At 42.8% G+C, this 14,749-nt stretch overlaps 1 protein-coding gene across 1 annotated transcript in view; it reads left to right on the top strand.

Moving 5' to 3' along the window:
- Positions 1 to 602: 602 nt before the first annotated feature.
- LOC137503348 (zinc finger protein 33B-like) overlaps positions 603 to 14,749 on the top strand; it is a 29,226-nt gene continuing 15,079 nt past the window's right edge. Inside the window, exons 1-2 of the mRNA XM_068230906.1 lie at positions 603 to 1,038; positions 1,123 to 1,878. Of these exons, the coding sequence (XP_068087007.1) occupies positions 603 to 1,038; positions 1,123 to 1,878 (1,192 nt within the window). The remainder of the gene's footprint in view (positions 1,039 to 1,122; positions 1,879 to 14,749) is intronic.

Genomic DNA, 14,749 nt, shown 5'->3' with positions numbered 1-14,749 from the left:
CTAAACCGTGACAAGTTTCTTGCGCGTGATATCGTGATTAAGAAAATACGCAACACATTCTCGTTACAAGTGAGAGGTTTTGAATTTTAACCTCAGATAATGTTTACTCTCAGGTTTGTAATGTTTATGTGTAACGTGCTCTCTGCACTGGATATCAGTGATTGGAATGTCCCGTAGCAAATCCCCTGTGTGAGAGTTGTAGTGGAGTTGGCTGTTGAACTATTGGTCACATGGTTTTAATTTGTCACTGTAGATCGAGACCCGAGGTGAGCTATAGAGATCATCAACCTCCGGACGGCGGATCTGCTAGTTTTAGGTGTAGTGTGTGCTGTGACATCCTGGCTGGGAAGTTGGACCTCTTGCGACATCTGAAGAGACACAAGGAAGATCGACCCTTCAAGTGCGATCACTGCGGAAAGGTGTTATGTAGCCGAAGCAGCTTGTCCGAACACCTCAGGATCCACCCGCTCCAAGTGTGCGTATTTTCTGATAGATGTTTTACAAAGAGGAAAATGGTGACAGGGGACACGCGATTGCATACAGGTGCCATTATAAACGAATGCTCAGTATCTCATAAAAATTTCAGGAAAAGGGCGGGCGTTATGCGGTCTCACACACGCGAGAAGCCAAACCGCTGCAATGTCTGTAGCAAATCATTCATACAGAAAGGCAATCTAACGAAACAATTGCGGACCCATACAGGTGATAAGCCATACAGCTGCGGTGTCTGTGGGAAATCATTCTTAAAGAAAGGCAAACTGACGGATCATATGCGGACCCATACAGGCGAGAAGCCATACAATTGCCATGTCTGTAGCAAAACATTCATACAGAAAGGCAAACTAACCGAACATGTGCGGACCCATACAGGCGAGAAGCCATACAGTTGCCATGTCTGTAGCAAATCATTCATACAGAAAGGCAGTCTGACCGAACATATGCGGACCCATACAGGTGAGAGGCCATTCAGTTGCGGTGTCTGTGCGAAATCATTCATAATGAGAAGCAAACTAACCGTTCATATGCGGACCCATACAGGTGAGAGGCCATTCAGGTGCAATGTCTGTGGCAAATCATTCAAGATGAAAGGCAGTCTGACCGAACATCTACCCATTCATACAGGAGAGAAGCCATTCAGGTGCCGTGTCTGTGGCAAATCTTTCATAAAGAGAGGCAAACTAACCGATCATATGCGGACTCATACAGGCGAGAAGCCATACAGATGCAATGTCTGTAGCAAATCATTCACACTGAAAGGTATTTTAGCCGATCATATGCGGATCCATACAGGCGAGAAGCCATTCAAGTGCAATGTCTGTTGCAGATCATTCACAAAGAATGCCAGTCTGACCGATCATTTGCGGACCCATACAGGCGAGAAGCCATACACTTGCAATGTCTGTAGCAAGTCATTCATACGGAAAAGCGTTCTAATCGGCCATATGCGGACCCATACAGGAGAGAAGCCATACAGGTGCAATGTCTGTGGCAAATCATTCATAAAGAAAGACAAACTAACGGGTCATATGCGTACCCATACAGGCGAGAAGCCATACAATTGCCATGTCTGTAGCAAATCATTCATACAGAAAGGCAATCTGACCGATCATTTGCGGACCCATACAGGCGTGAAGCCTTACACCTGCAATGTCTGTAGCAAGTCATTCATACGGAAAAGCATTCTAATCGGCCATATGCGGACCCATACAGGAGAGAAGCCATACAGGTGCAATGTCTGCGGCAAATCATTCATAAAGAAAGACAAACTAACGGATCATATGCGGACCCATACAGGCGAGAAGCCATACAATCGCCATGTCTGTAGCAAATCATTCATACAGAATGGCAGTCTGACCGAACATATACGGACCCATACAGGTGAGAGGCCATTCAGTTGCGGTGTCTGTGCGAAATCATTCATAATGAGAAGCAAACTAACCGTTCATATGCGGACCCATAGAGGTCTTATGCCATACAGTTGCAATGTCTGTGGCAAATCATTCATAAAGAAAGGCAGTCTGTCCGATCATATGCGTACCCATACAGGCGAAAAGCCTTAGAGCTGCAATATCTGTGGCAAATCATACATAAAGAAATGTAGTCTGACCGATCATATGCGGACCAGTACAGGCGTGAAGCCAACAGCTGCAATGTTTGTGGCAAATCATTCATCCTGAACAGCACACTAACTGTTCATATGCGGACACAGACAGACAGGAAGTCATACTGTTGCAAAGTCTGTGGCACATCATTCAGCCGGAAAGACACTCTATCTCATCATATGTGGACCCATACAGACGAGACTTTCTGTGGCGAATCCTTTAGCAGGGAAGACAACCATGCTATTCACATGCGTTCTCACACGGACGAAAAGCCTTACTCCTGCAATGTCTGTGGCAAGTTATTCGGCAGTAAATCCGTCCATGCTATTCACGTGCGGACACACATAGATGAGAAGCAATAATGCTGCAAATGTCTGTGGCAAGTAATTCAGCAGTAAATCCGTCCAAGCAAGTCACAGACCGACACACACAGTTGAGAGGCCATACTCCTGCAACGTCTGTGGGAATTCCTTCAGCCAGAAAGTCCATCTATGCAGTCTATGCGTACCCTCACAGGCGATATACCACCCTGTTGCAATGTGTTCGGCAAATCATTCATCCACAAACGCGAGTTAGGAGATCACATACGGACACACTTAGGCGAGAAGCCATATTGCTGCAATATCTGTGGCATATTCTTCAGCATCAAAGTCAAACTAGTAGTTCATATGCTGACTGGCACAGGCAAGAAGCCAATCTCATGCAAGGTTTGAATCAGGGTATTCAGCAGGAGATCCCACCTAGCACGTGGTATGCGGACTCACACGGTTGTAAGGCGCACTGCCGTAATATCTGTTGCAAATCCCTCATCCAGAAAACCGACCTACCAGTTCACATGAGGACTCACCCAAGCCAGAAGCTATACTGGTGTTATGTCTGTGACAAATATACAGCCAAGAAGGTCCCTTTAACATTTCAGATCCGAACACACACGAGTGCTCTGTTTTGCGATAAAATGTTAAGAGAATCATTTAAGTTAACCACGCACATGTAAACCACACTGGTGAGATGCCGCACTCCACCGTGTTTCTTGGCAAATCGTTCGCATGCAGCACCACGCTGTCGGTTCACACGGGCGATACGGCGCACGAACGTCACGTCACGTCGTGATTAAGCCGCACGTGATTTAATAACAATGTTATTTTGCTTAACGTCCCACTAACTACTACACATGTGTCCGGAGTTCCACAAGACCTCCAATTCCGGAGATGTAGCAAGGCGCATGAAATCGCACACAGCAGAGAAGGAGTAAGCTCTTCAGCTAGAACAGCACCTTTTCTGCGACCTCATAACATACATCGGGGAGCGGTCCATCCTTTTGTACCATTTTCTCTGAGAGAAAATCTTCAGGTAACATAATGCTAGGTCCGTGTACGAAAAGAGCAAAGGTCATTTCATGAATTATCTCCTCATCAACCACAGATATATACAACCGCTTGTTCTCAACCATGGACGACCCTTTTTATGTTTTCGGACCAAAGTAGAAGTGTGCTCATCAACAATCGTTTGGGAGCCGTCCAGGACGAGGATAAGAATTAATTCGGATGAACACAGAAGGATCCTATGACAAAGAAAACTGGTAAAAGTCTAGAAGTGCATGAAAGAAGTATTCAGACTTATGAATAAACAATTCAAGGGAATTAGCAAGTGCCGAATCAAGTCATAATACGGCGCAATTTAAGAAATTGTTGCTGAAACCTGAGCATATCTGTGCTCCCGTTTCCTACATGTCGTGTTTTCTTTTAATTATGAGTAGACCAGTAGCTCAAAACTGTACATGCTCCCTCGGCACTTGTACGATAATATTGAGTCTGTTAGCCGGTTCTGAATGCAAATTGAAAGTTCTACTTCAGTGCCTATAGCTATTCATGTATGTCACGTAATTCTCGAGGGGCGTCTTTAAGTAGGGACTCGTATGTTGACAGCTGCAGTATACTTTTCTCCATTTTAGTTTACCTGGGGGCAGTTAATTGGCCTCTCTCTTTTCTCTAACGGGGCCACAAGGAAGTTACTAAATATCTCTTATATCTCAACGTTGCAAGTGTTGAAGAGACATAGTGAGTAATGAACCTTTTTCGTCATGTCAAACTGGTGTTTGCCTGTTCCAGGTCTTCAGCATGAATTGTTAACTCTTGTATCTCAGGGGTTGTTAATGGCTCTTCGTCACTTCCAGACATGACTATTGGAGTATCAAGGAAGGCCTACATAAATTAAAAGCCTACATAATCTAACTATTTTATTCAATAAAAGACAATGAAAAATGATGGCGGGTTTGTTAACAAATATGGCCATAAACAGTGTTCTGCGGTCAGTGATATTAATATAACGCTGCGGCTGGACGATTTCGAGTTGAAATTAATATCCACCACAAAAAAGTCTGAAGGGCTATTCACAGAAAACCAGTTTATGGTTAACTAGAAAACAACATGAGATTTAATCTGCTCAGCTCCATAAACAACTGTGCGATATGCATCCGATTTCTCGATCGTCTAAATATGAGGAAGTGTTTTCGATACCTTTTTAATTTAGGCCATCCACTGACTGTCCATCACCATAGAACGAGATACCTGGACCCTCAATGGAATCTGAGAAACGTCGAAATGAACATCACTGAGCTATCATGGTCACCCACTATATTAATGTTTAAGGTTGAGGACCAAAGTGACCTATCGTTGAAGATAATTGAATGTGCGTGATGACCACAGTGACCCTCCAAAACAAGTGGACTTCGAGTGCCAGTGAATAATAGCGTAAAATTATACAACAAAATAGTGTTATTTGTATTGACTGAATGATGTTTCATGAACCGAAATAACAGGTTGAAGTCAGTGATTGGAATAAATTCATGAAAACCTGTGAAAATAAATTCTGTAAACATTTAGTTATAACCTTCAGTCAAACCCCAAAATAAACTTGACTCATGTGTAACCCTTACATATTTTAAGTCACGGAGTTCAACTGCATCCACTTATAGTCCTGCTAAAATATAAACACACAAAATATTACAACTCCTTTATGAACAACATGGCAAAAAATCATGGGTATCCCATGGACTAATGGCAGGGTGCTACTACACCCTATGGAATACTATGTGGTACTGACTCATTGTGTCAAACAAGAATAGTCACCTGTCATCTAGGAGCAGTTGGCTAGCTACGTAATTTCACGATCCTAGCATGGGCGAGCAATCCCAATATTCCCTTCCATGCACTTCAACCACCATCCTGCTTTCCACTGAAGGACACGCCATCGGCAGTCCTTAACACCTAGCTGCACTATGAATATGTCAAGAAATGGAAATCTTAATATCTAAGGACAACCTTCTGACACCAAAGTAATTATTTAAACGCTCAGTGGCAATACGAACTATGACTGTGTTATGGAAACATCGAAACGAGAATACATAGTCAAGTGTTCGGGAATGTTACTGAGAATCCACTCTTGTCATTTGCCTATGCAGTAGAATTGAAATTCAAATTACTCCCCATTTATTGTAACATCAATAATGTTGTAACACGGGCCTCTATTTCCTAAGAGGTTCCGCCGCATATAAATGTGAACACCTGTTATCTCGTCAAACAGGTTTATACCTGCCGCTCTCCACTGGCTTACACAAGTGAGCAAACAGATCTCGCCACGGATGGCCTTTTACTACAGCACAAATCTTCGTCCAAATCCTTGTATTATCACAATATATCGGTCAACATTATTGCCATCACGAATTATTTCAAGTCTAATGGGATCTGTAGAATTTGATATGCATTTCACTGGTACTAATGGAGTAATTGGATGAACAAAGAATCCCTCTGGATATACGAACCTGTTCTGTGTTCAAACCATGGACCTTACCATATTTCAAAACACTCTGCCTGATTTTTTCCCTCGAGCATTTTTACAAAGAAACCTCGGCATTATCTACACCATTACCTCTGGAGTATCTACTAGGAGCATGTCTCACAAACTGAGTCGCATGGTTTCATAACTACATGGACAAATAGAACTTATCTACCACCGACAGTTATGGACAGTTACGAAGTTTCTCACTTCACTTGGAAATACAATAGTCCAGACGCATATGACACTGACTTCAACATAGACCCCAAACCTCAATACACCGAACCCCGAGCTATCACCTCCTGACAAATGTATCGCAGACTGACACTTCACAAAAAAGCATACCACATGGATGGTAACTATTACTCATTCCATTACTTATTATTATTATTATTATTATTATTATTATTTCAAAATGTTTTGCCCCACTAAGGAGCGCGATTGTACTTATTTTGCAGATGGTTGTGCTTTCTTCTCCTGCCAGAGTTTCTTCCCTCTTTGTGTTTATCATCTGTTCTTCCTTCTGTGTAACTGTGTACTCATCTTGGGTTCTCAGCAAAATGATGTTTGTTCACCAACGTTCTAAAGCTAGGCGTGTCCCATATAATTTCATCTGGTATGTTGATTTCTTGAAGGTCCTTTTCAATTTCGATTATCCAGTTATTCTGACTTTGAGCGAGGAGGCATTATTAAATTTTTAGTGAGTCTTTCATCATCTATTCTTTGAATATGGCAATCAAACTTCAATCACCTTTTCCAAAGATTGTATCTAATATTTCCTCAATATGTTGATTTAATTCCGGTGACCTCCTATTCATCCACACTCCTATGCATACTGGGCCATGGTTTCCCTGAGGACTTCCCTATCTTGTTTTTCGATCATTTTAGATAATGATCTTTCTCGACTGATCAAGGTTTCTGACGTGTGTAATGTTTGAGGCTTAATTACGGTGTTATAATGCTTTAATATAGCGTTGCTTGATACTGATATTTTGTCGTACTTTTCCATGTGGTTCTATGGCCTACTTGTAATATAGAAATCTCTCTCTGTTTTCCTCATGATTTAATGCAGATTGTTGGATGATTTTCCCAAGTATTTGAAATTATTTACCTGAGTAATTTTGCGAAAATGAGTTACCAGATTTTGTTTGTGTAATTATCGAGTAGATCCTCCCATGTATTGGGCTTTCTTATATGAGTTTTAGATTCGTTTTAGATGCAATTGCACGAAGTTTTCCAGGGACTAAATTCGTTCCTGCCTATTGTTGGATAAAATAATGAGACCTTTTGTGAAGGCCGAACATTTGATATGAATTTTATGATTAACTAGCTTCACGGAAAGTGTCTTGACGCAACCGCAGATGCTAAATATCTTAGTTATACTGCTGAGATAGATTAAAATCGAACTCTCCCCTGTATTCAACTTATTAGCATTATGAAATCAATTATTGATATTAGTATGAGATAATATTTGTAAATATTATTTGTTTTAGTGATGTAGCCACACGCCAAATAAATAAATAAATATTGGAATTACTGACATGTACAAATTAGAAGTTGACCAGACCTTTCCAATTTGCATACTCAACTGATCCTCTAAATTTCACTGCTATACTGCAAACATGTTCCTCATTACGTCTGAACAAATTTTATGAGAAATGCACTCAATCTAACGTCCCATCCTTAAAAAAATATGAATAAATGTCGGTTATAACACAGTGACACTTCTACCATATGCAAGCATCGTAAATGTCTACTTGTGTCTTTTCAGCACAAAAATTAATAGCTGAAACTGTGATAAACTTCCACTAAAATATTACAAGGTCAAATCAGACCTACAGATAGCAAAATACACCATGCTACGTTGTAGAAGTTACTATAAAAATAATTTCGTGTGGCTATTTCTAGCCGAGTGCAGCCCTTGTAAGGCAGACCCTCCGATGACGGTGGGCGGCAACTGCCACGTGTAGGGAACTGCGTGTTATTGTGGTGTGTGAGATGCAGGGATATTGGGGACAGCACAGACACCCAGCCCCCGGGCCATTGGAATTAACTAATGAAGGTTAAAATCCCCGCCCCGGCCGGGAATCGAACCCGGGGCCCTCTGAACCGAAGGCCAGTACGCTGACCATTCAGCCAACGAGTCGGACTGTAGAATTTACTGGAATACACAGACTATATTTAACTCTTATCAGCTCCCATTTTCTGCTCAACTTCGTCCTCTGTATGTACAGGTTTACTGGTTTATGTTACGCAAGTTTTCATAATAATATTTTGCACTTTGATTATTTTATTTCTATTATTCACTTAATTTTAAGAATCTGAAAGACAACACAAAATATATAGCCTTGCAATTTACTGGACACTCTAATAATATGCATTTAGGAAAGTCGCCGAGACTAGAATCTTCGCCGTCCAAAAATCAATGTCATGCGTTTAGTGGTTGAACACCCTCAGTGCTATCCAACATCCAGATCATCTCCCGTGATGACATTGAGACTCTCACAGTATAGCTCAATCAATAAGCCACCAGGTACTGTATTTAGATTTGTGGAGCCTTCCAGCATCAACATGTGAATTTTTTGGTTGGTGACATCAAGAGTCATAATACAACATGGGGCTACCCAGGTACCGAAGAAAGAGGAGAAGCTGGCGTAGAATGGACAGATTCGTGCAATCTATTTCTACAGCATGATAACAAACTTCCAGTATCATTCAACAGTGCGAGATGGAGGATGGATATTATCCAGATATTAAATTACAGTATCTGCGTAAGCAAACACATATCTCGGTTTTCAGCGAAATCAGTGGGGCAAACAATCCCTCATCGTCCTGTTATATGCCAGAACTAATCAATCTTAAAATGTATTTTAAGAAACGGCTCTTTTCAGAGCCATCCATGACAATAATATCCATAAATATTGAAGGCCTGTCAGCTGCCAAAGAGGAACTCTTGAAAGAACTATGCCAAGACCAGAAATGTGACGTCTTGTGCATTCAGGAAACGCATAGGGATGAACATCAGAAACGTCCAAAGATTTCAGGAATGATTTTAGTTGCAGAAAGGCCTCATGCGAAATATGGTAGTGCTGTATTTGTAAAGCCAGACATCCAGATCATCAGTACTCATCATACTGAAGATAACGACATCGAAATAATCACCGTGGAGTTAAGCAACATGACCATTACATCTGTGTACAAGCCTCCAAATGAAAAGTTCTCTTTCTTACCACCTGTAAATTTTGGTAATCAAACAAAGTCAATAGTAATCGGTGACTTTAACAGCCGTAGTCACGTCTGGGGATATGCTCAAGAAGATGAGAATGGAGAGATCGTCATTGCATGGGCTGAAACTCAGGAGCTTTTCCTTATTCATGACAGTAAGCTTCCCTCCTCCTTCAACAGTGGAAGATGGCACCGAGGGTATAACCCAGATCTTCTCTTTGTGAGCAACTGCTTTGTGCAGCAATGTTCTAAAGAAATGGGTTCACCAATCCCAAGAACACAACACCGGCCACTAATATGTCACCTCTCTTCACCCATAAGACCACACGAAGTTCGGTTCAGACGGAGATATAACTTTCGAAAGGCTGACTGGAAAAGGTTTTCCAGTATGTTGGATGAGAGGATAAAAACTGTCTCTCCTATACCCCAAGATTATGACAAATTTATTGATATCGTGAAGTTCTGTTCACGGGCATCAATTCCCAGAGGCTGCAGGACACGCTACCTTCAAGGTATAACTCGTGAAACAACTGCTCTGCTGCATGATTACTACAGGCTTCACGAAGAAGACCCATTTAGTGAGCGAACGATTCAAGCAGCACAAAGTGTTCTTTCCTCTATCTCCCAGGCAAAGAAGGAGACATGGATGAAGTTGATGTCTGAAGTCGATATGGGTAGGAGCAGTCAAGAAGCTTGGAGACTTTTAAAACACTTGAGCAATGATCCTACGCAAGGTAACACACATGCCAATGTGAGTGCAGATCAAATAGCACACCAACTTTTGCTTAATGGAAAACCTAAGCTTTCCATGAAAGTAGGGAAGAATCCTATAGTCAGACAACCAGACGAGAGCAATGAATTATCTAAGCATTTCACACTAACTGAACTGGAATTAGCTCTCAATAAGTGTAAGATTGGGAAGTCAGCAGGACTTGATGACCTTCGAATGGAACAAATTAAGAACTTTGGTCCTACTGCGAAGTGCTGGTTGCTAGAACTCATGAATAACTGCATTCAGTCTTCCATGATACCTAAAATATGGAGGAAGGCTAGGGTCATAGCCATTTTAAAACCAGGCAAAGATAAAAATGACCCTAGGAGCTACAGGCCAATCTCCTTATTATGCCATCTTTTTAAGATTCTGGAGAGACTAATCCTCAATAGGTTGACTGATAAAATCGAGCCACTTCTGATTCCACAGCAAGCTGGATTCAGGAGAGGGAAAAGCCGCACATCGCAGGTGTTGAAATTAAGTCAACACATAGAAGATGGCTTTGAAAGCCGGAAAATCACAGGAGCTGCATTTATAGATCTCTCGGCAGCATATGATACTGTTAATCACCGAATTCTCCTTGGAAAGGTATACAGCATGACAAAGGACTTCCATCTGACTTGTGCCATTAGAAACCTACTTCAAAATCGAAGTTTCTTCGTTGAGTTCCAGGGAAAAAGAAGCAGGTGGAGGATACAGAAGAACGGACTACCTCAGGGAAGCGTGTTGGCACCAATGCTTTTCAATATTTACACAAATGATCAGCCTCTTCCTGCCGGGACGAATAGTTTCATCTATGCTGATGATTGTGTCATCACATCTCAGGGGATAACTTCGAGGCGATTGAACAAACATTGTCCACAGCTCTAGACACTTGCTGGCTATTACATGAAGAATCAACTAACACCAAACCCAACTAAGACGCAAACCTGTGTTTTCCATCTAAACAACAGAGAAGCTTCCCGAACTCTGAAGGTCACTTGGCAAGGCATAGCATTACAACACAATCCTACCCCGAAGTACCTCGGAGTCACTCTGGATCGTGCCTTAACCTACAGAAAACATTGTTTGAACATCAAGCAGAAAGTGGCTGCTAGAAACAATAATGTGCGGAAGCTAACTGGAACATCTTGGGGCCAGACACAGTGAGGACATCTGCCCTTTCGCTCTGCTATTCCGCAGCTGAATACGCATGCCCGGTGTGGTACAAATCTTGCCATACCAAAGCAGTTGATGTAGCACTCAACGAAACCTGCCGCATTATTACTGGATGTTTGAGACCTACACCTTTGGAAAAAGTGTATTGCCTTGCAGGGATAGCACCTCCCGATATTCGCCGTGAAGTGGCAGCCAAGAAAGAAAAGAGAAAGGTGTTGAAATCGGAAGCCCACCCTTTGTTTGGATATGAGCCACCACGCCAGCGGCTTAAGTCTAGGAAAAGCTTCTTGAGAGTAACCGAAACACTTGCAGGAACAGCGCAGCAAGCAAGAATTCAAGAATGGCGCGTCAGGAGTCAACATACGAGGATCAGTCAATGGATGACACCAAAAGAGGAACTCCCTCCTGGCCATGTCACAGATTGGGTGAATTGGAGAGCACTGAACAGACTGCGCTCTGGTGTTACGCGGTGCAGGGTAAACCAGAAGAAATACCTTGTGTGTATGTGGAGAAGAGCAGACCACAGCCCATTTGCTGCAATGCAGTTCATGCCCATTCAGCTGCACAACAGAAGACCTGGTTAAAGCGAAGCCAAATGCACTTGATGTTGCAAGGTTTTGGGCTCACATAGTTTAATGTGGCTCTCGCCATTGGAGTATTTATATTATGTTTTATGTTTTTCCTTATCTTTAATTTTAAACTTATGTATGCTTCTGACACGATATAAATAAATAAATAAATATATGCCAGATATATGCTGCAATCTGACCGCAGACAGTTCCTTTTCATACATACATCTTCATTACAGACTTTTATGCCTTTCATCGTTCAGTCTGCGGCTCTCTGTGAATTTACAAAACGCCACCACAAAATTCTGTTTGCAACTAGTTCTGTGGCCTCGTGTTAGTTCAATACATCTTACCTTTAAATCGTTAGAATCTGAGTGCCTTTTCGAAGATGATGTCATTTTAAGAAGGCTGATTGGGGAAATGTGTTATTTCACTGCACGAGAACATTCTGAATATGGAGCATTTTCCTTAATGTGATGATTATGTAAATATCGTGAAATTTTTTCTCGTATCTCAATTCGCTGACGGTGAACTCTATATACAAAAACTATTGAAATATTAAGAAACTATCGTGATCTCTTTGACAACGATCATTTGAGATCCGATACCGTCCAAGCTGGGGAAGATTTCTTAAAAGCGATATCTAATAACAGGAGCGATGGGGACACTGATCTAAGGAAGGATAGCCAGAAAGGCTGGAGGTTTCTTAAACGTCTGAGTTGTAACCAACCAGTTACAGAGGGTCATGCGAATGTTACAGCTAAACAGATTGCCCACCAGCTCGTGGAAAATGGTAAACCTCACCAACAGACTTCAAAATGTTACGGTCAGAAGAATTAGAGTCTAGTCATCTTATGCGGCTTTTCTGTATGGCAGCCATTGGCAGTTCTAAGAGAGTGGGGACACACGACATCAAGTAACAGCAGATTATCCACGAACCTACTACGCTGCCGTAGCATGGGGAGAGGTGTTACTCCCACGTGCTGCGTCCCAGGTGGCGTGTAGGGGGTTCTTACCTGGCTTTCCCGTCGACGTGTGCGAAATAATATAGCTCTCGCGGACCAAACACACAGATCTCTGTGCGTGGAAGACGAGACCAAGGGATGCTGAATTTTGAACCAAATTACTTGTGCTTAGTTCCACTATCCTTGTGATTAGTACCACAAACTGAGGAATACCATGGGTCTGTTAGAGGATCACTGTGTATTTATAGTACCCATCACTATGACGGAGGCTAACCCTTTGCCTAGATTCGGTTAGAGGATCCCAGGGAGATAAAAGAAGCTAACGTCGCTCGGGTGTTTCAGCATCTGGTTGTGGAAACATGGGTGTGCGTTCCGAGGAACTCCACCGGATAGTACGAGTCCCAGAGATTTGTACAACTATATGACGAACACCATGGGTTGCGTTCCAAGGAACATCTGAAGTCTAGGTTTTATCTGTCATTAGTACCCACTATGTGAGGAAAACAACGGGAATGTACGGGTCCCTCAGATTTGCACAACTATGTGACGAACACCATGGGATTGCGTTCCGAGGAACACCACGGGTCTGGGATTTTCCTGACATTCTTACCCACTATGTGGGGAAGACCACGGGATAGAACGGGTCCCTGAGACTTCTGAAACTATGTGACGAACAGCATGGGTCTGGGATGTACCTGTGATAAGTACGCACTGTCAGGAACACCACAGTATAGTACGGCTCCCTGTGATTAGTTCTCACTCTGTGAGGAACACCATGGGATAGGACGGGTCCCTATGATTAGTACCAATATGTGATGAACACCATGGGATAGTACGGGTCCCTCTGATTAGTAACACAATGTGAGGAATACCATGGGATGGTACGGGTCCCCGTAATTAGTTCGCACTCTGTGATGAACATTACGGGATACTACGGATCCCTGTGAATAGTACAAATGTGTGAGGAGCACCACGGTATAATACGGCTCCCTATTATTAGTACCGCTATATGAGGAACACCAGGGTATAGTACGGGTCCCTGTGATTAGTACCACTATGAGAGGAGCACCACGGGATAGTACGGGTCCCTGAGATTTGAACAACTATGTGAGGAAGACCATGTGCTTCGTTCCGAGGAGCACCACGGTATAGTACGGGTCCCTGTGATTAGTTACGCTATGCGATGAACATCATGGGTCCGCGTTGCATGGAACACCACTGGTCTAGGATTCACCTGAAATTAGTACCCACTATGTGAGGAACACCACCGGATAATACGGGTCCATATGATTAGTACCACTATGTGAGGAAATCCAGGTGTTTGCGTTTTGAGGAAAACCACAATTCTGCCGTTTACCTGTCATTAGTACCACAATATGAGGAACACCATCTGTCCGCGTTGCATATCACACCACTGGTCTAGGATTTACCTGAAATTAGTACCCACTATGTGAGGGACACCATGTGCTTCGTTCCGAGGAGCACGACGGTATAGTACGGGTCCCTGTGATTAGTTACGTTTTGTGAGGAACATCATGGGTCCGCGTTGCATGTAACACCACTGGTCTAGGATTTACCTGTGATTAGTACCCACTTTGTGAGTAACACCCCTGTATAGTTCGTGTCACTGAGATTTGTACAACTATGTGAGGAACACCATGGGTTTTCATTCAGAGGAAAACGCCGGGATAGAACGGGTCCCTGTGATTAGTACCCACTTTGAGAGGAACACCCCTGTATAGTTCGTGTCACTGAGATTTGTACAACTATGTGATGAATACCATGGGTTTGCGTTCCTAGGAAAACCACGGGTCTCGTGTTCACCATGGAGAATCACGGGTCTGGGATTTACCTGGCATTAGTACCCACTATGTGACGAACACTACGCGATAGTACGAGTCCCTGAGATTTGTACAACTATGTGACGAACACCGTGGGTTCGCGTTCCCAGGAACACCATTGGTCTGGGGGTCACCTGAAATTAGTACCCACTATGTGAGGAACACCACCGGATAATACGGGTCCATATGATTAGTACCACTATGTGAGGAAATCCAGGTGTTTGCGTTTTGAGGAAAACCACAGGTCTGCCGTAGAACACCACGGGATTGTTCGGGGTCCTGT

The sequence above is a fragment of the Anabrus simplex genome, chromosome X (assembly GCF_040414725.1).
Source record: "Anabrus simplex isolate iqAnaSimp1 chromosome X, ASM4041472v1, whole genome shotgun sequence".
Lineage (NCBI taxonomy): Eukaryota > Metazoa > Arthropoda > Insecta > Orthoptera > Tettigoniidae > Anabrus > Anabrus simplex.
This window is presented reverse-complemented; position numbering and strand designations above follow the sequence as displayed.